This window comes from Myotis lucifugus, unplaced genomic scaffold, assembly GCF_000147115.1.
Source record: "Myotis lucifugus unplaced genomic scaffold, Myoluc2.0 scaffold_165, whole genome shotgun sequence".
Taxonomy (NCBI): domain Eukaryota; kingdom Metazoa; phylum Chordata; class Mammalia; order Chiroptera; family Vespertilionidae; genus Myotis; species Myotis lucifugus.
This window is the reverse complement of record NW_005871213.1, coordinates 1,429,538-1,455,632: the sequence shown is the minus strand read 5'-3', so window position 1 is coordinate 1,455,632 and position 26,095 is coordinate 1,429,538. Positions and strand designations below refer to the sequence as shown.

General features: G+C 43.1%; 1 protein-coding gene across 3 annotated transcripts in view; it reads left to right on the top strand.

Moving 5' to 3' along the window:
• NBAS (neuroblastoma amplified sequence) overlaps positions 1 to 26,095 on the top strand; it is a 195,222-nt gene that overhangs the window by 103,438 nt on the left and 65,689 nt on the right. For all 3 annotated transcript variants that reach the window (XM_014461993.2, XM_023759896.1, XM_023759897.1), the window contains exons 29-35: positions 243 to 345; positions 4,068 to 4,297; positions 6,433 to 6,545; positions 9,267 to 9,380; positions 12,276 to 12,389; positions 14,726 to 14,883; positions 15,661 to 15,750. In XM_014461993.2, the coding sequence (XP_014317479.1) occupies positions 243 to 345; positions 4,068 to 4,297; positions 6,433 to 6,545; positions 9,267 to 9,380; positions 12,276 to 12,389; positions 14,726 to 14,883; positions 15,661 to 15,750 (922 nt within the window). The remainder of the gene's footprint in view (positions 1 to 242; positions 346 to 4,067; positions 4,298 to 6,432; positions 6,546 to 9,266; positions 9,381 to 12,275; positions 12,390 to 14,725; positions 14,884 to 15,660; positions 15,751 to 26,095) is intronic.

Sequence of the window (26,095 nt, the reverse complement as noted above, 5' to 3'; positions counted from 1 at the left end):
GGCAGCATCTCTAGCACTGAGGCAGAGCTGCCCGGCTTTCCTGTCTTCAACCCAACATTATTCCTGCAGATTCAGACGAGATGCGTTTCTGTTGATTATTTGGGAGCTTGTGTGGCATATAGAATGGTGGCACCGGTTTTCTGTGTGTATGTGTGTGTATGTGTTTTTGTTTTTTCCGCTCTCGGCCCGTTGGAGAGATTTCAGGACTTGTCATTATTATTTTTTCTCCTCCGTTCCCCCAGGCAGCCCCCCGTCAGTGAGTCCCACTGGAGGACGCTGCTCCAGGACATGCTGGCCATGCAGCAGAGCGTTTACACGTGCCTGGAGTCGGATGCTTGCTACGAGGTAACCCCTGGTGTAGCTTCTCTCCTTGGATGTGGAAATCTGGGTTGATACAGATCGTTTATTGGACACACGGTGAGGAGAGTGACTTCGCTGGAAGTGGTCCTGTGGAGGAATAGCTGGTGATGGAGTAGCGCTTCATAGTTTGAGTGCCCTCCTACCTCACTTTGTTCATTGCAACCCCATCTAGTTAGTGGGTTAGCAGTCCTCGGCTAGGAAACTCTGAGTCACACCTGACCCCTCTCTTCCCCAGTTCTGGTCACTAAAGCTTACGTACTGTGCCTTATTTACTGAGAAACCCTTCCTGTCTTCATCTCTCCTGCAATAATCCTCCACCTCGTCTCCCTACTTCCACGTCTCACGTTCACAGGGACCCACACTCTTCTTCTGAAACAGATCTTTCCAGACAGACACTCCCCTTCCTAACCTTTGCTGCTCGTTCCCTGTCAGTTACCAGCAGTCACCCCCACTTCTCGGCACGGCCTCGGAAGCCGCAGCGGATTCCCGCCTCCCTGTCCCCGCTCACCTCTGACATCCCGCCAGGCCGCCAGGTGCCCGCGCTCCATCTGCTCCGGCAGATCTGGCTCGGATCCCTCCACGCGCCCTGCTGCTTCGTGTTTCTGCGACGGCACGCCTGTTCCCTTTGCCTGGAGATACTTATTTCTCTTGCCTTTGTTTGAAAATTGCTGATCATTTTCAGGACTCAGCTCACTACGCCCTTTACAAAGCCTCCCTTTGTCCTCTCAGGTGACTTGCCTTTCTTTTCAGTGCAGTTCCTTGTTTCTGTGTGTTTCCTCCGCTTGGCCATGAGCTCCTCGGTGGGCACCATCGCACCATGCTCATCCCCGCGTTCCCCAGTGCACATTGGATCTGGGACACAGAGGCTCCTGCAGGCGGGTCGTTAATGCACTGGGAGGCAACCGACGGGGGTTTACTCATTCTTCTGGGAGAGACATGTTTTACACCAAATTTCTCATAGTTTGTATAGAAAACTTATCTAACCCATTTTTAATTTTAAGAACAAAAAGGGGTTCTTATTTGAATTTTCCTGTTAAGCTTGATACAAAATATAGACTATTTCTTGTGTCACTGTGCTCTGCGAAGCATGACTTGTTGATAAAACGAGAATTATAAAAATAGGTGTCTCTTTTATGAAGTAGGTTGGTATTTTAATTCAGGGCAATTTTAACAAAAGAGCATGCAGACTGTTGAGAAATGAATGGCTTTAAATTTGAGCTTCAGGTTTTTAAATGCTTGAACGAGTATAAAGTTTTTATTTATGGTTACAGTGTCAGACCATTACAACTGCCAACAACTTCTCTTTTGTATCTAATGTGGAACTTGAATTCCAGTTGCAGGGTAAAAATATCTGTATGCACATGGGGTCCAAACCTGTCATTTGTATGTCTGAATTGGTGTCATTTAAGTTGGAGTCACATTATTTTAGTATTTTCCTGTTTCTGATTCTGATTAAAAAATTGTTAGTAAGTATATTACACTTGAACTAGCTCCTGTGTGGAGCAACGTGTCATAAAAAACTTGACATATTAAATCACTTTTATTACATTTTAACACCTTTTCATTAGGCTTTGGCATTTCAGTGACTTCTGGCCATTAGTTTCTCCCCTTGGAGAAAACATTTGAAAGCATATTGTAACAGTATTGAAACGGTTCTAGAAGCAGGTAATACAGATTTGGCAAACTTACCTTGTTAAATATTGTTTAACTAGAGGCCCGGTGTACGAAATTCATGCACTGGGGGCGGGGAGTCCCCTCAGCCCAGCCTGCACCCTCTCCAATCTGGGACATCCTTCTCACAATCTGGGACTGCTGGCTCCCAACTGCTCGCCTGCCTGCCTGATTATCACCCCCTAACCACTCCCCTGCCAGCCTGATTGATGCCTAACTGTTCCCCTGCTGGCCCAATTGCCCCCAACTGACTTCCCCTGCTATCCCCAACTGCCCTCCCCTCCAGCTGGTCGCCCCCAACTGCCCTCCCCTGCCGGCCCGGTCGCCCCCAACTGCCCTCCCCTCTGGCCGGTTGTCCCCAACTGCCTTCCCCTTCCCTCCTTATTGGCTGGGGGTGCTGCCATCTTTGAGGGTGGGGCAGTCAATTAGCATATTCCCTCCTTATTGGCTGTGGGTGCTGCCATCTTTGTGAAGGCGTGAGGGTCAATTAGCATATTCTCTCTTTGTTAGATTGGATACCTTTTAAATTATACTCTATTATCTTACTGACTTTTGGCCCTTATATTACGTTTTGCTGTCCTTGGAAAATAATTTGTAAGTTCATTGGCACAATTTTGATAATATTTTACAGCCTAAAGAGCAGAAATTTGTATTCTTCATTTTAGCAAAGCCTTTTAAATTTTAGTGAGTAAATTGTATTTTTCAGTATTGGGCATTGACTCCTTACAAAGGATCAGAGAAACTGTTACATTGAAGTTATTTGGGTCACTTGGAGTGAGCCATTTTCACTTGTTAGGTATAAGTGGTTAGGGTGATGTGCCTTCTGTCACAATTAATACTTTTATTCTTACCAGTAATTTCAGTAAAGGCCTGTCTAAAGATGCTTTCCTTAGAAGCCTAGAAACGTGAAAATCGGACAGTTTTACTAATGACAGGGAAACTCTTTTTCTTCACAAAATCTTTTTTTCATTTTTTCTATTTCTGTGCTATCTGCATCCACAGTGGCATTTTTGGGCAGAGCATTCTTAGGGAAGTCCTCGAACTAATTATATATTGATATTATTAGTGTAAGTTTGAAAGGCTATCTTTATTTAAGACATTTCTGAAGTAAGTAATCTTCCTTTTTGTGATTAGTTGTGGTTTTAACTTTTTTGCACTCACATCTTCTGTAATAAATTCTACATTTATAATTGCAGTAGTCTTTTGTTTTATTTCAATTATTAAATGTATTGGGGTGACATTGGTTAATAAGATCAGATAGGTTGCCAGTGTGTAATTTCTATGAAACATGATCTGTGTATTGCATTGTGTGCCCATCACCCAAAGTCAGATCATCTTTCATCACCATATATTGGCCCCCTTTAAACTATCTTAATTATAGGAAACAATTTATGTCAGTTGATGCTATGTGTTGCCAAGTGGAATACAGTGATATTTACATGAGTACCTTCCATCAGGGGCTCTTGTTTCATTTAAATAACTTTAATTTACAGATTTAAAAAAAGCCTCCAAATTATATGGTACATTGTAATTTCAATGGCTAGGTCTAGGTATGACATTGGTAGCTTGGCTATTTTAGTTAGTAAGACTGAGTTCATATGCTTTAAGCCGTCATGAATTATATGTATTATATTCAAACATTTTAGTTTTAAAAATTGAAGTGGTTATAAATAGTTTAAACAGAGTGGCCCTGTTGAGTGTAGGACAGTATTCTAATAGATTCTGTTTTGGAATGAGAATGAACTTTAGATATTTTACTTAAATATTCATTGTAACACAATTAGAATATTATGTTTAATATTGGTTTGCTCAGTTAAATTATTCCTTCTAGAAGAGGGAGTTTTTTAATTGAGGTGAAATTTACATAACATAAAAGTGTGCTTCCTTATCATTTAGCGTATTTGCAACGTACGCAGCTGCTACCTCCAGGATGGGAGTATTTGTAATTTATTTCATTTGGACGGCAGAGCCTTCACTGAGTTGAGAATCGAATCCTCCTTTTTTAAGCATTCATTCCAGTTTCTTGTTTTCCCCAGATATTCGCAGAGAGTCTCCTGTGTTCCAGTCGCCTTGAAAACATCCACCTGGCTGGGCAGATGATGCACTGCTGCGCGGGTCCCGCAAACCCGCCAGCGAGCGCTGCCCAGAGAGGGAAGGCCGCGCACAGGGTGAGCTACGAGGCCAGCGTTGACCTGGTGCTGGCTGCCAGCAGGGAGTACTTCAATTCTTCCACCAGCCTCACCGACAGCTGCATGGACCTGGCCAGGTAGAGGGCCTGTGTTCTTCCACCTGAGGGGCGGGGCGTCAGGACACAGACAACATCGTGGGTTTTGTTCTTTACTTACAACATCCACTAACACACCTGTACCCTGTCCGTGCTGTATGGGGCACAGTTATTTATTGCTTGCATAGAGAATAAGCTTCATTGTGTTAGGAATATTCATCAGCTTCCTCGAGACCCTTTTCCCCAGAACGCTTCCCCATCGTCATTTCTGCTGATTATCTGTAGGCTGTGTTCCTCTTCTGTGGGAAGAGATTCGTGTGACAGCCTGGAAATTCAAGTTCTGGCAGTTTCCAGCACAGGTGATGTCTGCCTCCCTCCCATGGCTTCCGCTCTAATGAGATGATAAAGCTCAGAATTCCCTTACAGGTGGAAATTTCTCGAATATGAATTCAGTTCCCCATTGGCCTGTTGTACTAGAAGTTTAGAGTTCACCTTTTTACTGTTGATTCTTAGGACCTTTTTTTTTGCATAAGGGACATTGCCCTTTGCCTGCCTTAAACATTTTAACTGTGTTGCCAAGTTTTTATTTTATATAATTTATCTTTTAAATTGCTATCAGAATTTTTTAAAAATTTGATTCTTCTTTCCTCTTATGGTTGTGGTCTTTTGTGTCATCCTTTGGAGGTTGTTAATTCCTAAGGCCATTAAAATAGTTTTTATTATCATTTCTTACCACTCTGATGGTTTTATTTTTACATTGGAATTTTATGCCCATTTGGAATTTATTTTGACATAATGATTGTGGAAGCTATTTAGATTTATTTTTACCCCCAAATGACTAGTTATTTCAACTCCAGCAAAACTTCAAGGTAACTGTTTCTTCCAGTGATATCTTACCACAGAGAAAAATCATGTTTTCTCAAACCATGAACTTGATGAAATTGTTTAAATAGTAAATTTTTTTCTTCTCTCACAAGGGGTTGCATGTCAGATGATGAAAATACCAAATAGAGTAGCCTTTGAAGCGGGGAGTGGTTTGACCTACATCTTTTTGGCAGGTGTTCTCAGAGACCATTTTAAAAACTGCCCTTCCTGTATTTCCCCTTCATTCCATCCCTTTTTTCTGCCATAGGACAACCTTAATTTTAAAAAGATGTCAAAAGTCTATAATGTGGCACCAAACTGATGGAGACCTGTGAGCTGGATGTATTTAAATGTTCCCAGTGGTATTAAATGTAGAAATAGCCCATACATTCTTATTGGTTAAACTGTTATTTATTAACTAATATTTCTGATAGAGGAAGCAGTTATGAATATTCACAAGATAAAATAGTCAAACAATCCAGAACGGATATACATTGACAGTAAGTCTCTCTCCTCATTCTAGTTTCCCTGACTTTACCCCTCAGCTATTTTTTTATATTCATTTCCTATGTGTCCTTCCAAAATATTAAATGTTACCTTCTTTCCTAAGTCACAAGTAAGTGCTTACTACTTCTACATACTTTTCTGTATCTTGCTTTTTTTTCATTTATGATCTATATTGAAGATTTTTCCATATGAATACATATAATTTTACTATATGTCAGTTTGTTTTATTCTTCTTTAATGGACTGGGAATCCAACTGTGACCTCCTGGTTCATGGGTTGATGCTCAACCACTGAGGCACATTGGCCAGACAGTCTCTGGATTTTGAAGAATTTGTTTAAAATATTTCAAAGTTATTACAGATTCTTAAATTAGCAAATCACTTTCTCCTATTTTTTATTGTCGCATTAGTACATTACCAACCGCCTCTTCCTTTTTCAGTTCTCGGGGGAGACAAAATTGTCACTGAATCAAGACATTTCTGTTTTTGCTAGAAGAATAGCTGGAAATTATCTGCATCCCATCTTTATTTTCATCCTTTCTAATATCTTGCTTCCTATCAGTGTAACCCTGCACAAATCACTCACCTCTCTGAGCTCCGATTGTGGCTTCCTCAAAATGCAAATGATGCTATTTGCCTGTCTCACGGGCTTGTCCTGAGGACTGAGAGAGAACAGAAAGCATCTGCGGAACACTTGGAAGTAGTAGGTTTTGGATAAATATGTGTTGGATCTTATGTTGTTCAATATACAAAGGCAACTCAGCCAAGCTTGTCACTGCTTTTTAAAATGGGTCTCATTTCTCTTAGGTGCTGCTTACAGCTGATCATAGACAAGCCCCCTGCCATTGAAGAGGAGCTGGACCTTATCCAAGCCGTCGGATGCCTAGAGGAATTTGGGGTCAAGATCCTGCCTTTGCAAGGTGAGTTATCTGCTTAGTGTTGCACTGATCACTTATTTTGCATCAATTTCCTACTGTTTCTTTTTAGTTTTTTAAACTGAAGAGTACCTTTGGTTATTTAATCCATCAGCAGTAAATCCCGCCCATTTTTCAAATGAAACTTAAGTGGAAATCCAGAAGAAAAAAGAAAACGGACATTTTATCATAATTTTATTTTTTCAAGGTTACATTTATAACACTGAAAGAAATAACATTAGTACCATCAGCGAGGCTACTGGATAAAAACAAAGACAGAAATTGGGATTATGGATGAGAATTGCAGATTTACATCAATTTTTGTATATAGTTTATTTCTGCATTTTGTTTTATTTGCATAGATTTAGAAATAGCTATATATGATAATATTTCATTTCTTTTCATGCTTACTGAAGACTATTCTTTAATAGATCTATAATGTAATTTTAAAGAGGGGGTGACAAGAAGTTCCTGTTGAGAGTTTAATTGTTAGCAATATCTTGACATTGCTCAAGATCTTTTACCTAAATGTAAGTATCAGGTGAGTACCAGCCAACACAAGTTACTTGTCCTTGTCTACTGTGTGCTGTGAGTACAGAGTGCATCTCCCTCTGCCCTGACCTTTACCTCACAGGTGGGAGGGAGAGTTTCTGTTGCTTCAAACCCTGGACTCACCAGGCCAGTGCTGTTCAGTGGTTGAGTGTTGACCCATGAACCAGGAGGTCTCCATTCAATTCCCCCTCAGGGCACATGTCTGGGATGCGGCTGGATCCCCAGTAGGGGGCGTGCAGGAGGCAGCTGATCGATGATTCTCTCATCATTGATGGTTCTATCTCTCGCTCCCTCTTCATTACTCTGTCTGAAATCAATAAAAAAAAGATTAAAAACCCTCCCACAACCCTGGACCTCAGTGCCCTAAAGGCAGCAGGTAGCTTGGTTCTTAGGGGCATGCTTGGCTGCCTTCAGTGTAATCTCTGGTCTTTATTCCTAACTGGAAGTGTTTGGAATTGGGGGCGGGGGAGGATAGCTGAAGTCCTTCCATCTCTAGCTCTGAAGCGCTATGGTGCTCTGCTAGCAGTGTTTTTGCTGGCAGTGTTTGCATAGCAGCTGATGGGTTTGAATATCTGCAACCAGACCTACAATCCTGCAGCAGCTTCTGAGGCATTTCCTGCCGTAGGAGAGTCTGAAGGAAGACGTTCGCCTTCCTGTCCTCCCAGCTTGATCTATTGATTGGGAGTTTCTGTTAGAAGACCTTCCGGATGTGGAGACAGAATGTGTCCTTTGTATGCTGTCTGCTGTTTACGCTGCCTTTGTATTCACCGGGGACACTGGACCGACAAAGGAACTTGATATTGCGAGATTTAGGGTCCAGGTATTGTACTGTAGTCAGGGAACAATGTTCTTTTTGTCACCTTGCTTTGTTTTGAAGCCGTCTTTGCCCACCCTTCAGGAGTTACTGTTTCTCATCAGGTGAAGGCTAGTGGTACTGGCTGAGTTATAATCAGTGAGTTCATAGGAAACAGGAATGAAAATATTACATAGAAATGATTCCTAATGTATGAGTCTCCTACGAATTACTTGTATGTGTACACGTGTGTGCTTTTCCCTATAGCTTGGGTGCTTATGTGAATTATTCCTACTATTCAAATGAGCAGATTGAGGACATTTTAGTTGTCTCCCAGGTTCTTTCTGTAACAGGATAAGTCAGTTTTCCAGACGAACAGCACATGGTGAAACCCAGCCTTGAGCCAGTTTTGCCGCTTACCGCTGGGTAAATGGACAGGCAACTCAGCCTTGCTCTGTGCTTAAGCTCTCCAAGTATCCGCTGTCATTTTTGTTCTTTCAGTTGAATGTACTTGGCACTTTCTACTTGAGGGTGGAATCAGAATGGTGTCACCTGCCTCCTCGTGCTCCCTCCCTCTTTTCCTCCCCACCATCCCTCCCCGCTCCTCCCTTCCTCCCCTTTCCTTCCATCAGTGAACATTGAATTCGGCACTTTATTCCAGGAACTGAAATAGTGGAGGGAAGAGTGAGGCACACTTGCTGGCTTGGAGGGACTGGCATACTGATAACAAGACAGAGCCACACTGGAGTGTCCTGTAGGAGTTTAAATGCCGATTCAGCCACTTGGCGCTCAGTGACCTGTGGCAACTTCAAGTCTTTGAACTTCTCCTTCCTCAGATGGGGATAATAATAAAATATTCCCCAGACAGACCTGACAGTTACATCTTGAAACATTAAAAATCCTTACAGTAGAGGATACCATACTTAATAAGCATTTCTGTGACTGTCAGTAGTAATAATAATAACTAGTATTTACTGAGGATTTTATGTTCTATGTATATATACTTCATGTGTATTTATGTGTATTTATGAATTCTCAGACATGCCCTACGAAGTAGAGACTATTGTTGTGCCTTGATTTCATCATCTGGAAAGCAGAAACAGCAACAGTCACTTAAGCTAGCTGTTAGGAAATAAAACGCTTTCTTCCTGGCTTCCAAATGCCAGTTCATTTGCTGCTTCAGATGTTTGGTGGCAGGAAAGATCCATGTTGTACGTTATTTATTCAGAAGCAACAATAATTTTAACTTTTTAAAAAGTTGTGTCTTTCACTCCTTACTGATCTGGAGGCCAGCACAGTTCTCATTCCGTTTCGTTGTCTCTCGTTAGGGAGGTCATGTACCCGTTGCTGATGCCTGTCATTTGGTCTCTCTCTCTCTACAGTGCGACTGCACTCCGACCGGCTCAGCCTCATCAAGGAGTGCCTTTGCCAGTCCCCCACGTGCTACAAGCAGTCCGCCAAGCTGCTGGGCCTCGCTGAGCTGCTGAGGGTCGCTGGTACGTTCCGAATGCTAAACTGCAGAGTAAGGTTTCTGTGTTACTCTCACCACTGTCCTGGGCGGACATCAGAATATATATGTCAGGCTAGCTTCTTTTCTGGGAAGATGGGCATATTACAGAAATGTCACGTGGGCCTCCCTGTAGGACTTCTTGAGTGTCCCCTTAACATAATGCCTTTACGACCTCATCTCAGAAGTCACACACCGTCTTTTCCACCTCACTGTTTGTCAAAGTAAATCACCAACCAGCCTCCATGCAAGGGGCGGGCATTAAGCTGCATCATTAGAGAGGCTCCCATCTGTGGATGTGGTGTAAGTTCCGTTTCATGGACCCAAAGCCTCGTCGTGTCCTCATTAGCCTTCTCTGCTTCAGGCCAGTCAGCAGTGTTTTCATTAACAGTTTCTAGTCCCGCCACGCTCCTGGCTGTTCTCCCTCAGAGTCTTATTTTGTTCTGTTTGGAGCATTTTCCTAGAAATCATTTTTTTCAGGCCTATTTTTGGTTATGCTTTTCCTTTTAATCACCTGCTCAGATGGAACTTTCTAGAGTTAAAAGCAGTTTACTATTTCTACTTTGGACTTCAAGATGACGGACCCATCTTCACATAAAAGTTTACGTGAAAACAGCAGTCATTCTCATTTTGCGTTTTTATACTAATCTAAGTTACTTCTTACTGTGTCCCTTATGGCGGGACTCTGAATCTCACTTTGCACATGTGGAAACAGGAATAAAGAGGTTAAATAATTTATTCCTTACTTTGAATCCTTTACTCTTACTGTACTTTTCCACCTTTTTAGACGTTGGATGATGGTAATCAGTGGACCCCGACTTAACGTCAGCTGATGAGGGGCTTTCGCTGCACTTCACATTGACACCTGGATTAGTGTCTAGCCCAGCCACGCTGCCCAAGGAGGGAAGTCACACCTGCCCTCTCACTTGTGATCGGATATTTTGAATAGACACAAACATTTCAAGAGTATTATCTAGGAAATAGGTTTTCTATTGATTGCGATATGTGCATTTGTTATTGATAGACTTACACACATTGTTCCATTTCCTATATTACATGTTACTGCAGGGGTGGAAGATGTTCCCTTCTTTCCTTCTAATCATTAATTTTACACAAAAAAAGATTAATAGGAGAAACACACATTTCATTTCATTCCTTCCAGAGCCCCATAAAGACATGAGATTCAAAGGCATTTGGGCAGTTGAGGCTTCTATCCTGGGCAGAGGGGAAAGGGTGGGGGTTTGGGCTTCCGAGGGGAGGAAGGCAGTTTACAGGATGGTGGGAAGAGCAGGTGTTTGGTGAACAGATGTTTGCCACACCACACAGGTAAGTCCTTCTGATGTCAAAGTCATCTCTGGCAATAGCTCTCTACCGGGTACAGCCCCCTTGTCTATCCAGGTTCTTCTAGGCCAGCGGTTCTCAACCTGTGGGTCGTGACCCCCTTGGCGGTCGAATGACCCTTTCACAGGGGTCGCCTAAGACCATCCTGCATATCAGATATTTACATGACGATTCATAACAGTAGCAACATTACAGTTATGAAGTAGCAACGAAAATAATTTTATGGTTGGGTCACATGAGGAACTGTATTTAAAGGGCCAGAAGGTTGAGAACCACTGTTCTAGGCAGTTAAGGGGGAGGCAGAAGCTCTTCCCAAGTCAGCCTGGTCTTGATGACTTGCACAGTCTAGGGAGGCGTGTTCTAACACGAGTGTGTTGTTCTCATGATAGGAATCCCAGTGCTGGAGCAGCTCTTTTCAGAAGCAGTTTTTAGACGGCCTTGAGCCAGTACTCGCCTTGGATTTTATTTAAACCTGTGAAGCACAGAGGGAAGGTTCATGGGAACAATTTTAAAGTTTCATTCAACTCCTTCTGTGATATGTTTGCTTTTTCTTTGAAACCATTTTATAGCTTAAAAATGCAAAGACCATATACATATTTTTTTCCTGGAAATATTAAAAATAATTTTAAGGTTCTATTACCTCATTAAAATATAAAATATCTTTTTTCTTTTTAGCCTAAATAGACAAATTGTCTTTATTGTAACTTTGAATTATTTGTCTTATAATTGAAAAGTACATTCTGAATTGAATCTGTGCCCATTTCACTGAGGATATTTTTTTGAGCCTCTGTTCTGTGCAGGACTTGGGCTGGGTCTTTAGGATTCAACACGAAGCAGCCCCTGTCCTTCAGGAGCTTAAATTCTGATAGAAGGTGCAGATTGTTAGAAATATAATGGCAATAAATTGTATTCGGTGAATGGAAAGTAAAGGAACATGTAGGAGGCACACCTAACCATGGATTTTATACGAAGAAAGTGAGGAAATGCCCAAGAAGGAAGTGACATTCAAGCTGACTTCTAAGAATGTTCTTGGGAAAGTGATTTAAGATCTCTGTGTTAATATAAGCTGAATTTGGTATAATTTCTTAGTGTCTAGATGTTCACTATGATAAAAGATGAGCACTTCAGTGAAACAATAAAATTACATCTATTTTACTTTGTGTTTAAATTTTTCCCTCCTTATATCTGTCATTTTAAATTATTATTAGAAATAGAACATTCAAAGGGCAACATACAAAAGTGAAATTTGTTTTTAGCAAGAAGCTTAGAACCCAAGCAAGTTTAGAGTCCAATTTTCCTCCTCGCCCTTGGGTTGGGGTGGTGGTCTGGCTGCTGTCAATCACGATTGCTCAGGAGACAGACCTAGTTCGATGATTAATAAGTAGGTTAGAAAGTAAAAGTTGCTGTGACCTTTTGTCCTATCATCTTTTAAAATCAGTTCCATCTTGACTTTTTATTTTCAAACTACTTTGAGAGATGGGTTCGTGAGCTCATTTATGAATTGATGCTGTGAAACCATGAAGTCATTTGTATGTGTTTACAGGTGAAGACCCAGAAGAAAGGTGTGGCCAGGTTCTGATCCTTCTGGTGGAGCAAGCACTCCGTTTCCATGACTACAAAGCAGCCAGTGTGCACTGTCAGGAGCTGATGGCCGCAGGTGAGCTAGGCCACCCTTAGCACTTTGCTCATCTCCCCTTTAGGCAATGCCAGTGGCAGGGTCTGCTCTGAGATCGGCTGGCCTGATTGGTCGGCCGGCGTATGTTCCTGAGATGGGAGCATCTGTGAGCACTGATAGGTGCGTACTCCACGTGCTTGTATATAAATTCTTCAAAGGACTCAGAGCTTGTATTGTATCTGAGATTTTGGTTGCTTTCCATTCCCCATTAAAACAGCCTCATAAGTTTAAGAACAATTTTATGTAAAATATAGTGTCTTTTTATGTATTTGTTATTTAAAAGTAAGTCTAAGTTTTCAAAGTATCTACCATTTGTGACTATATAGTCAATATTTCTATTCTTTAAAATTTTTTTAGAAGATGGGATAGTGCTTTTTAAACAGATATTGAGAAATTGGGAAGTAGTTTGAAACCCTAAAGTTTTGGATATTAAAATTCTAACTCAGGTCTGTGGAGGATAGGCAGGTGTTATTGTAGAATAGTTTCTCTAATAAACAGCAGCACATTCCCCAGTGGTATCGTCTTAAGCCGGGCTCTGCACTGAATGACCGACTTTTGCAGCAATGCCTGACTATATGGAAGCCCAAGTGCATCTCTTACTCCATCTGTGCTTTCGCAGTCAGCGGTTAAAGTGCATTGCCTCACTCTGTGATAATTCACAGAGCCGTGCACCTATGACTTGTGCACCTTTGGTATGTATTCTGTTAAAATGTTATTTTGCCACTTGTTAAAAATGATAAGGAAGACTTTATTCAGGGCTTGTGCAATGGATGTTGAGGCTGTTGCAATAGGGGAGAGAGACCGAGCTGAACTCTGAATGTAAAAAAGATAACTGGGGGTGTATAGCCGAGGATCAGAGTGAGCGGGGCAGTGGATATGGAACATGGCTGCAATGACACATCGAGGGGAGTGGCGTTCTTGCCGACCCATCATGGCAGGTTCTTGCTAAAGGCAGGGCTGGGCAGTCAGATGTCAAGGGTGAAGGGTAAGGAATTTGGCCAGATGTCCAGGGTGGTTAGTGATCAAGGGTGACCTGACTTAGCAGGATTCTTGCTGAAACTGGGTTCTGGGGGCTCTGCCGGCTCAGCAGGGACTGGGCCGAGCGGGAGGCCTGGTTGGGACAAGGTTCAGACGAGCCTGACTGTGGTTTAGTCAAGGAGAGAGCTGCTGTAAGTGCAGCTGTGAAATGCCTGACACACGGGAAATCTCACGGTTTACAACCTCAGCATTAGAAAGGTATTTTCATAAAAGAGCCAGTTCTGTAATATTAACCAAGTGATTTCGCAACATTAAGTTTAAAATACTTGTGGTTTTCTGGAAAACCATTGTTGTATTGCTCTAAAATTGTTTAATAATTTTATTCCCATTAGTGGTGGTACCTGGCTTAAGTTTTACTTTATATATTTATAGAAATTGTTTTAGGCGGGAGCCTTTGTACTTAGAGAAAAAACGCTACTTTCAAACTGGAACTCCTTGGAGTAAGAATAAAAGTGTGCAATAAAAGAATAAAAGGGCTGACTGCGCTCCTGGCTCGCTCCTGGGATCTCTGTCTTCGATAAAGCGAACGAGTCTGTGGAGCTGTCTAGAATAATTTCTGTTTCTAGCACTTTGCAGTTTACAAAGTACTTTTAAATACAAGTGTCATTTAATCATTCCAACAGCCCAACGAGGAAGGCATTATTGTCTCATCGTTGTAGTAGAGGAAGTGTGATTAGAACTTTCTCCAGCTCACACAAGTGTGTGGAGCAGGCTCGGGCCAAAGCCCTACGTTTTCTGAATGCACACATCCAGGTTTTCTGGTTTTTGTTTTTAAGTATTTTAGAGAGGAAGGGAGAGGGAGAGAGAGATAGAAACATCAATGATGGGAGAGAAGTCATCAGTGGCTGCCTCCTGCACGCCCCACACTGGGGATCGAGCCTGAAACCTGGGCATGTGCCCTGACTAGAAATTGAACCATGACCTCCTGGTTCATAGGTCGATGCTTAACCACTGAGCCATGCTGATCGGGCCAGACTTCCTGCTTTTTACTCAAAATCCAAGTAGATTATTTGTAGTCATTGTCAGGCAATCTGAAACTTAAGAGAGTTGATCAGAAACACGTGTCTGGAGTGGCGCTGAACAATTGGCCAATAAACCAGCATACTGCTCCTGTTCTGTCCTGTCCTGGTGTGCTTCTGGTTCCAAAAATTAGCATCACCGCGGACTATGGTCCTGCTCTGGTGACACAAGACTTGAGCAGAAAGCCATTGACACGCTCATGTGAGATTGGAGAGTTTTCTCTTTTAAAGTCAGTGTGATTTTTCTTGTTAACTCTGCAGGTTATTCTAAAAGTTGGGATGTTTGCAGCCAGCTAGGACAATCAGAAGGGTACCAGGACTTGGCCACTCGTCAGGAGCTCATGGCTTTCGCGCTAACGCATTGTCCTCCCGGCATCATTGAGCCCCTGTTGGCAGCTAGCAGCTCCCTGCAGACAGAAGTAAGTGCTTCCAACACTGGGGATCTGAACTGTGTGAAGGGCATTTTTTGGGGTGTGGGGTGTGGATCTTAGGTTTGTGGTCATTTTAAGAAATAAAATAAGCATTTTAATTTAGGGGAAAAAATAGCTTGTTACTCATGTGAAAAGGAATTTGAAGATATCAGGGTATAAAACAGTGTTGTTTGCTTTATTGTAGCCAGGAAGAAAGGATACAAAGCAGGTGAGAGAAAAATAGAAATTAATATCAAGAAATAAATTATTGAATATAGTGGGAAAAGTTAGTGTTGTCAAGAATAAAACATAAGACGTGGTCATATAAAATATATTCAGAACCCAGTGGTGGCACCATCCCTTAGTGGTCCTTAGTGGCTGGGGAGTGGGCTGGGGCGGGGGTGAGTTTCCTAACACCCGCGGGGAGTTCTGCATAAGGGAGGAGAGTGCTCCCGGGGACAGTTTCTGTGCTAAAGTGGCCTCGTGCTAAACAGAGGGTGGGCAGGAGGCAGCCAGGAAAACGTGCTAAACAGAGGAAGAGGCTCTGGAATTCCCACGCGCATGTCCTATTCGTTCATCTTACATCGGGCTTCTCACTTGATTCCACCTCTGAAACGGTGGGGTCCTTGTGAAGCCGTCCCGAGGGCCGTAGTCCCGCTCCCAGACTGTTCAGGAGGAAGCAGGCCTCGTCTCCTCCAGGGAGAGCTTTCAGATGTCCACCTGCACTGGGAGGAGAAGCAAGTTTAAAAACACATTTCTTTATCACGTGTCTTGTTCTTTTTTCAGATTCTTTACCAAAGGGTGAATTTCCAGATCCACCGGGAAGGAGAGGAGAGCGTCAGTGCTGCGCCGTTACTTAGCAAAGCGCCGCAGGAGGTGAGCTGGTGTTGGGGGGAGGGTTTGGAAGGTGCCTGGGCGTGGCACGAAACGGGAGCCACCTGACCTGGTGTACAGGACCGTGTGTGTGTGTGTGTGTGTGTGTGTGTGTGTATGCACATGCACGCGCGCACACGCACTTTTTCTTTTTTTGATGTTAGCGCTTTTCGTAATAAAGTATTTTTTTAACTTTTTTCTTTATTGTTTAAAGTATTACATATGTCTCCTTTTTTCCCGATTGACCCCTCCCCCGCCACACTCCTGCTCCCCAGGACAAGCCCCCACCGCCCCAGTGTCCGTGTCCATTGGTTATGCTACTATGCATGCATACAAGTCCTTTGGTTGATCTCTTACCTGCCTTCCCTCCACCCCCCGCCTTCTCTCTGAGGTTGGATGGTCTGTTCAGTGTTTCTTTGTCTCTGGATCTATTTTTGTTCATCAGTTTATGTTGTTCATTATATCCCACATATGAATGAGATCATATCTTTCTCCGAATGGCTTATTTCGCTTAGCATAATGCTCTCCAGTTTCTTCCATGTTGTTGCAAATGGTAAAAGTTCTTTTGTGTTTTTTTTTTTTTTTTACGTCTTTAGAGACTGTTTTTCTTTTAAACATTTTTGTGTGTGAAATATAGGGTGGGGCACAAGTAGGTTTATAGTTGTAAGTACACAAAACACAGTTTATTCTTGTATTATTATTTATTAATTATTATAATATTTTCCATACAGACAACTGTGAACCTACTTTTGCCCTACCCTGTATAACATTCACATAGAAAAAAGACACAATTTAAAAATGTGCAGGTCAAGAAATTATCACAAGGAAAGCATCCATGAGACCTCCACGCAGTGAAACCACCATGCAGTAAAACCGCCCCATGTGACCAGCCTTCCACAGCCCCCTCCTCTCTCTGTTCAGTCTCCAGGCTGTCTCTTTCCTCCCAGAGAGCCCCGCTGCCCTGACTCATCGATCCCAGATCTTTGTGTGTTTTTTGTTTTTGTTTTAAATAATTTTAATACCTTTCACACCCCTCCCAAAATAATAGTTTAATTGGACCCGTTTTTATACCGTTGTGTTTGTGAGAGTCACCCGTGCCGTTACATGCAGTGTGTGATTTCTTATTACTGCTGTATAGGAATTAATGCATGTGCACATGTGAATTTCTCCGTCTGATGCTGATTGACGTTGGTTTAAACTTTAGCTTCTAAGAATGATGCTGCAGCATCACTGTGTGTGTGTCTCTGGTGTGCACGAGCATACCTTTCTTCCTTTCTTCCTGCATCCACCCACCTGGCCTGGAGGTGTGTGCTGCCAGCTGTGCCATGCTCAGCCTCTGTGGACACTCGCCAGTGGCTTCCCACAGGGTCTCGCCCATGGCACCCTGACCGCAGCGTTTGAGAGTGCCATTGACTGCAGTCCACCTCCCTGCGTGGCTGGTTTTTAAAACTTAGCCTATTCTCTGGAGTGTCTGCTGACATCTTGTGATTTTGATTTGCATTTTTCTCATGACTAATGAGGTGGAGTTATCTTAGGAGAGATCCTGTTTTGAGAAGTACCTGTTCGATACTTTTGCCCATTTTTTATTGGCTTTTCCCCCCTTTTCCCTTTTCCTCATTGAGATCCTCAGGAATAAAATTTGTATGAACCAATTAAGGAGGAGTATATACCCACTGACACCTCTTTTCTATCAGTCAGTGTTTGCTGCCTGGAATTTAGCTTTCCATTACGGTTCTAGCAACCTCAAACTGGCATTTCTTTAGGTCGAAGTTTCTGATATTCTAATGAGATAACAGATGATAATCCTTTTTACATATTGGTTTTCCACAGGATTCCTTTAATTAATAAGCTTCACTTTCAAAGTGTAAAATGTCATTCATTTTTCCATTAACTATTTTGGAAGACAATTGGCTGTATTCATTTTGCCAACTCATCTCCAGTTGTATGCTATATAGTGTATAGGTACTTATAAAAGTCTGATGCAAAGCTTCAGTTCTTGATGGTTAAGCTTTTTCTCAGAGTGAAATAAGTATAACTACCTTGTTTCCATAATTCTTTTATATTAAATCTCACAAACATACATTGAATGTACACGTGTGTCCCCAGTTCAGTGCAAAGTGAGTTGAGGCCTCAGTTACCTCTAATGGGACTTTTGCTCTTAAGGAGTTTTCTCCCCATCTCCCCGTGATGATGGCTCCAGGACAGCTCAGACCCACGGAACTTGCTCAGTGAGGGGAATGTGTTGTCTACACTGTCCAGCAGGTACCAGTAGTCTCGGGTAGCTCCTGAGTACTTGAAATGTGACTAGTGCAACTGAGGAATCAATGTGACGTTTTATTTGATTTTAATCACATTAAATTTAAATAGCCACACGAAGCCACTGGCTACCAGACTAGACACCCCAGTTGTGGAAGATCAGCCTCGAGGTGGAGTTTTGTGTTCTGCCGTCAGCACTGCAGACAGCGGACTTTTCTTGTGTACGCGTGTGCACTCCTCTGGATGGAAGCCACAGCATTTCCCTGGTGCCTGGGCCAGTGTGGATACTTTTTGTCATTTGGCACGTTTTGACTTAGAGTTTTACTGATTGGTTTCTGTTGGGTTTTCCGCACTGGATGTGAATGCACTTGTGTTTCCTTCATGGGAATCAGAGCAGTTCTTACATTGGCTGATGGTTATGAAATGATGTGTGTTTAGGAGTTGGCACATTTTCCCATCTTTCGAGGGCTAGTGGAAGACCTCCTTTTAGTGACATATTCTTTATTCCACATTTTTCATCTTTTGAGTAGAATCCTTTCCTATTGGTCCAGCATATCCCACATTTTGTCTGTCTCTTCAGTCTCCTCTCCTCTCCTGCCTTCCGGACCCGTGCTGTGTTCCGGTCACAGTGACTGTACCACCGTTCTCCGAGTAGGTGCCATCACACCTTCGGTGTTCGAGTTTCCTCCCTGCCCGTACTGCTCTCCTGTCTTGGCTCTGGTCACCATCTAAAGTATCATCTACTTTGAAAAGTTCTCTTTGCCCCCACATTCTCCCATCACTGTGTCAGCGTGGAGTGGTCTGTATGGCATTGTCTGGTAACTGGAAGTGTGTCAGTTTTCTCTGGATTCTCTCCATGGAGTGCTGGTCATGTGGTGAATGCCCAGAAGACGTTTGGTAAAGCTCTGTGGGGAGACTCCCACTGCAGAGCATTAGTCTGTGGTAAAGTGAATTAGAAAGTACACTTCGGCCTAAAAACTAAAAGGAATTTCCTGTTTAACTCATCTGCATGTGGTGCGGTCCTGGGATCCTGTTAGGTTTTAGCCATTGTCAGGGGCGCCCATTTCTCTGTTCAGTGCACAACTGCAAAGTGTGTCTGCTTAGTTCAGCTCCGAAGCTCATTCTGAATCTCCATCCTTCTTTATAAACCCATCAAAAGCCTCTGAGACGCCTGGGTTTCCTATTTTCTGCTTCTGCGATGAATGAGAAAGTGTTGGCCTGACCCCGTGGTGGTTTCTTTGGAGTAGGACACGCTGTGTTACCGCAAATGGGTGCGTGCTTCTCCATTAGACTCTCTTTGTAAATGCAGGAGACCCGCAGTCCTTTACATCTTCTGCTTAGCAAGGAAAGGGGATTCTTTCAAAACGATTGTCTCTCCCACCTTTTTTTTTAGCTCCTTCAAAGCCGTCCTGTCTTCCTTTGTCCTCTTCCCGCAGCTGTGATACATCTAGATCTCGTGAAGTGCTAATCCAAACCCTCAGCGAGCACATTATGGCTTTGATTCATGAAGCACATTTCAGAATATTATAGCTGCTATTATTAGATTAAAATACAGTGCCCAGCTCTGCGATGCCGCGGTTACACATTAAGAGATATAATAACCACATTAAATTACAACTCGTAAATGAGAGCTGACTGGATGTGTAATCTGCTTAATGCTCAAGACTTTCATTACTGAGTTGTGGAAATCATGATTTTTATTTATACATCCCAGCAAAGTAAAGATGTAATTGCTGTGCAGTAAGTAGCATTTGCATTAGTGCCACTGTGGCCTACAAGGGTGAAGATATTGCCTGTTGTCCCTGTGAACAAGATATTTGTTTATAAATAGAACAAAATGCATTGGGAAAAACCACCAAAATTACAGTTTTCCAGTTTCTTATTAACGTTGGTTATTATGTTTTTTAGATGTAACAGTATTCTACCACTTAGACTATATTAACATTTTGTTTAGCTAGTGTTCCTTACGTTACTTAGCCAATGGTGTTTTCCCCAGATGAATCTAATTAGAGCTGGAAATGGATAATATACAAGGTGCCCATTAAAAAATCATTTTCACTGTGGGAAAACTTGTTCTGAATATTTTAAGTGGCTACAGATTGATACAACTGGACAAATTAATGTTTAGAGCTGGGCCTGGACTCTAAACAAGGAGCTATTTTGAATTTATGAAAGGATAGATTAGAAATACCATTTAAATAAAGGAGCACAATGGACGTTGTATTTTAATACCATGGGCAATCCTTTCCTGTTCCACTCACCAGTTGGTAGATATTTGGATTGTTTCCACTTTTGAGCTCTCATGAGTAATGTTGCTGTGAATGTGACTGTACTGTCTTTGGAAATAGGCTGACACTCTATCCACTGAGCCAAACTGGCTAGGGCCAGCATGCATTTTTGAAATAATGGCAATGAGCATCTTTTCATGTGCTTCTTGGCAATCCTATGCCTTCTTTGGTGAAATGGCCATACATATTTTACCCATTTTATAACTGGGTTATTTGTGTGTCCTTATGACTAAGCTGTAAGAGGTTTTTTTTGCTTTTAATTCTGGATACAAGTCCTTTATTAGATGTACTAGTATGAGTTGGAAATGTATTTCTCAGTGTTTGCCTTGACGTTTTCCTTTCTTAATGGTGATATGTGAAGTACAAGATTTTAAGTTGCTGCCCTGCCCTCAATCAGTATTTGCTTTCACCGCTCGCTCGTAAGGAAGCTGTGCCCAGTTCATGGTGTGAAGATTCACTCCTGTGCGTTCTTCTAAGAGTCTTATAGCTTCCTCTTTCATGTTATTGACAGGTCAGTAACAGTAAGAAACCACTTTTTATGTGAAATAAGTACAGGCTTAAAGAATGTCCACATGCCCAAACATGTGTTTAGAACCGGACCTCATGCCCTACACAAAAATTGACTCAACAGGGTCTTATCTGTTTTGCTTTCTTTTATGTTTCATGATAGCTTGTTCCTTTTTAAAGGATGTTGAATCTCATATATAGTATGCACAAAGACACAAATTAATATTTTGAAGCTTTAAATGAAATAATTTAGTCTGGAGTGGGTTTTTGATACTATTACTGCTTTACTGTCTTTTCGTGTGTGTGTGTGTGTGTGTGTGTTAGAATTTTGGTTTGAAGGCTCATTTTGGGTCATCTCATTCAGTTAATTTTTATCTTCGCAGACCTATGTACGGATTCATACTTTTGTGGTTTCCCTCCCTCAATCCCATGGTGCTTTCCTGCAGAGCCCTGTGCTGTGGTGGCTTTCAGATGGGACTCCTCCCGCCGCAGTGTTGAGGATGTGGGAAATACGGACTGGGAGCCAGTGAGGGATTTGGGCAGTTCCTTAGGCCCTGGCTTTGTTCTCTGCCTCCCAAGGCCACAGCTTCATAATGTAAATGCATAGCCCCAGTCAGTGCCTGCCCTCGGTCTCCCTTCACGGGGGTCCTTTTGATTCATAATTCCCTGAAAGGGGCACCTGGCAGCCACTGGCACCTCTGATTTCTGACTCTCAAAATGTTGAATTCCGTTGGCTTTGAGCATCTTCTGACTCTTTTTCTATTATTCAGTATTTTGGAGCATCCTGAGCATATTGAGACATGAACTCATTGTTCCATCTTGACTGTAATTCGTAATGTTTTCTTTAATTACAACGATAGTACAGGCTTTTATTTTAACAACCAATTTAAGGGGAGGCAGGGGTTCAGGTAAGTAACATTATCTGGCATATTTTATTTCTTAAAAGTAAAAAAAAAAGATGTGAAACATCTGCGATAGAATCCTCACATTTGTTAACTTTTGATAAGAAGTACATGGAGATTTGTGATAACTATGGTCTTTCTGCTTTTTTAAAATATACAAGTAATTTCATCAACAATACTTGCTCCACAAAGACGCCAGTCCTCTTGGCCTTCTTGCCTTTCCGTAACCCTTCCCAACCCCTCCTGCCTGTGCTCTACCCAGAGTGCCCTCCCAGATAACCTGTGGCTTGTCCTCTGGCTTCCTCCAGGTCTCTGCTCAAATAGCTCCTCCCGGAGAGCTCCCCTGCCCCCTCCAGCTCCAGGCCACTTTCACTTCTCGCGGACTCTATCGTTTATCTGATGCACTTCTCGGACACGCTTTCTGGTTATTTTCTGCCTGTCTTCTCGGGCAGTGTGAGCTCTTTGTGGCAGGAACCATGTGTTTTTCACTGCTTGGTTTTCAGCATGTAGGACAGTGTCTGTCACTGTTATGTTTGATGTCATAAATATTTGCTGAAGAATTCATGCGTAAAATAAATGAGGAAGGTAAGATGTGGATGTAATGGGTGGGGATAAATTCTGTCATTACACAGGGAGGAGCGTTTGAATGAGGCCCAGTTTGATAAGGTCTCAGTTCATTGGTGAAATAAGGGGTTGCCTTTGTTTCCCAATGTGCTCTGAGTTTCTTGAGAGCAGGGAACATGTCTTAATTGTCATGGTAACCCTGTTGCCTGGCACTGGGTCTCAAACATTGTACACATGCCAGAAATATATGTTCAGTCAACTTGTTTTGTGGATATGTTAGCTGTGATGTCCCAGAAACCTGCATTTTAAAAGATGACCCAGGTAAGAGTCCTGGAAGAAGACCAGGTATTTACATCTCAAAGGTCCAGGGCAAGCTCCCCTAGAAGGACTTACCTGTAAGTCAATATCTACTAGTATCAGCCCTTTATCTGTAAGCCCTTTGAGAGGAATTAAACTTTGGGAAGGTAAAAGGAATGGGAGGGCTTTGAATTGTTCATGAAGCCACACCTCTGGCCCTGTAAAGACTTCTTTGGTGAAACAGGACAGTTGTTTTTAATACCTCAGAATTGGGTTGCCACCTAAATGCTGGCAAAGGACTGACAATCCATGCACCTGTTTTTGGAATGTTTCTTTCCATCTGGGTGCATTCTCATTCTTTCAGACTTTGTAGTGGAGGAGGGTTTCTAAGGCGGGGCTGTGAGCGTAGTGTAGCAGTCACAAAGGGGTTTAGTTTGCGGGTGGTACATAGCTGAGGTCATCCCTGAGGACCATAAAGGCGTGGGTATGTGGGCCTTCGTCCATGTTCCTCGGGAACAGCAGAATATGTCTGGTTGTAAGATAGTATTAAAATGACTGGTGCCGTTGATGGCTAAACCTCTCTGTCACCGTTTATATTGGGACCAGGCTGTGTTGGAAAACAAGATTAGCCTCTTTTTCTTGAGGGACTTAGGGTTAAATTTCTCCCAGTTGGCAACTACACACTTCAAAGATGGTATCCTGAGGTACTGTGGACTGGTTTCCCAAGTGCAACAGACAGATATGTAACAAGCCGAAGGTTAGAGGCATCTCTGCAAGTCGCAGAGCCACCCAGGGGGTGGAGTGCTCATCCCGTGCGGAGGGCAGCCTTACCCACAGCCACAGAGGCCGGGCACTCTGACGGATGTACCCCGGTCAGACAGGCGGCCTGCACTTCCCATGCGGAATGACCGTGGCCCTTGTCCCCAAGCAGGGCGTCCCTCACTTGATGACACCTGGCCTGAGCCGGCCTCCAGAGGTCCCCTTCATGTCTTGCTGTAAGATGAGTGCCTAGTGCCTCGGTCGCCTCGGTGGGAAACCCGTCCTGTAACTGCCTTCATTTCTCCGGCTGTTGACCCGCTGCCCTGCCTGTGTTTCCAGCAGCCCCGGTCATTTAGCCCTCGTGGGCAGAGGGCAGCTGCCCCATGGAGGAAAACGAAGAGCTCCATTTTGGCCATCTTGTTAATAGCACTTTTAGTTAAATCTTCCAATTTCTCTAAGTGCAAGTAAAGGCGTCCTATTAGTAGTAATTTTCTATCTGTAGGAGTATTAACACTTGGAGTGGGGGAAACGAGTTAAGTCGGCTCGCGTGAATTGCGCGTACTCCGCGGGAGCCGTCTTTAACTCGGTTCATATAGATTTGCGGTGGAGTGCGGGAAACGTGTAAACTCGGGCCGATTGTAACTGCGTATTACCAAATATTTGTTTGTAATCCACCCTTTTGGTGGATGGAACAAAACCAAAAGACAGAGCCATCTTATATTTTGGCGGGAAATTCACCCCACACCGGAGTGTTAATGGGGCGGTGGACTGGGAGTTGTTGGCCTTGGAGGCACATTTCCCGTGGTAATTTTGGTTTTGCCGTGAGATCTGCAGATTTATATTGCGTAGTGGTTTGAAGAGTGCTGCTTACCGTTGAGCTTCAAGGGGCTGTCACTTCCTGAGTTGCTTGAACCCTCTTATGTGACTTGGTTTCTCTCCCTGCTGTCTAATGCAACCGTGAGGACTCGGGGGCTAGGTGACCAGCCTTTATGTGCGTCCCCAGACGAGTCAGTTATTTGATTACAGTTGTGTTGGAATTTCCCCTGGGGCTCCTGCTTGTCCCGAGGGCTACCTCCTCACACCTCCACATAAGTACGTCACCTAAGAATACCCGACGTTTGAGCTTGAAGGGAGTAAATGCCCCTTATCTTTGGAGCTGAACAAGTTCAGGATCTCATTTAGCCAGCAAAAGGTTTTGTTCAGACTCTTCGAGAGCAAATCCAATTGAAAACCCAAAGTTAAATCCACCCATCAATCTTTCCTCCTGTCCTGAGTGTATCAAGTCTTACCGTTAGCCAGGCTTATCTCAACCCTAACCTTCAGTTCCACCTCAGGAATTCTTTTCTTTAAACAGCTCAGATAAAGTCAGGGCCTCTTATCTTAAAACAGGGAGGTCTGGAATTCCACCAAAAACTTACCCATCTTCACCAAAGTTCGATGCAAAGCAAGGAGCTGGTGGGGCACACGTGGCTTCTGCTGGTACCTCGCACGAAAGTGGTCCTGGCGGGCTTCCTGGAATCTTGCCGCACTACCCCAATCAGTGTTGACATAAGAAAAGTCCAAACTGAGAAGGGTGATAAAGCAGTGAGTCATGGCACCAGATGTGAGCAGCTTTGTTGGCTCTCGGTTCTTGAGTTTGGCAAAGAAAGAATTCAGAGCCAAGAACTCTAGTGCCAAAGGAAGTTTATTTAGCAAGCAAAGTGAAACTGCGCTCAAGGAGGATTCGAGCGGCTGCTCCGAGAGCTGCCTTGCCTCTTAGGAAGAAAGTCACAGAGCTGCGTGCGCCGTCTCGGTTTCCCCATCCTGCTTGCCAGGGGATTTCCTTAGTTTCTCACTGTCCTGCCTCAGATACCTTTAGCAGTAGTGATTTAAAAATTGGGCATAGAAAAAGAAAATAAAAATATACTTCATATACCTCTATTTTTTCTAACTGCAGGTCTCTTAATCTGGGTCCAGCCAAGAATGCTAAGTGATCCAAGAAGGTTTTGGTCTCTAAAGCCCCTAAAATAGTGAGACAATTTTGGTGAGAGTGTATTTGTGACTCTGTGTGTTCATATGTGTGCATATGCATGGGCATTCAGTTTTCTGGGGAAAGAACTTACAGGTTTTATTAGAAATGTGTAGGGGTTCGTGACTCCCATAGGGAGCACTTCTAAAATAGAGCCTGGCCTGTGAGTTAGCAGAATTGAAGCAGTCACTTGGGAGTGATTTACTCCATGGGGTATTTTTCCTGACAGATGCTTCTTCTGACAGATACTTCTGACAGTGGCATCGCCGGTAACCAAGGTTGCATTCTTAATATTTGAGTTCAGGATGAAATTCGCTCTCAGTGTCAGGTGCAGGTGGATTAAAGATATGTTGGAGGAGAGGGATAGTGGTTGATCTCAGTTTGAGCTCGATCATCCCAACTTCCTGGCTGTGTACCTCCAGCTCAGTTATGGTAGGCAAACAGGTTGCTCAGAAATTAACCCTTATGGTACCAGACACCAGAGAGAGCAACTCTTACAGATAAATTCTAAGATTATTCACTCTGGTCATTGGTCAACAAGAGTCCCTTCTGTGAGCCACGCGTGGCATGTGGAACCACCTTGCTCTTGCGAGCCCGTGCCCGTTTGGTAAAGGTGCGTCTGGTAGGTTTGGAAAATATTATTAGTCTTAGTCAGTCAACCTTCGAGCTCTGAGGCACACTTGACATAATGAGATTTCATGTTAAATTTTATGCTGGGAGTTGTTGATTTGGTTTTGGGGATTAGTCTATTTCTGCTGCTGTACACT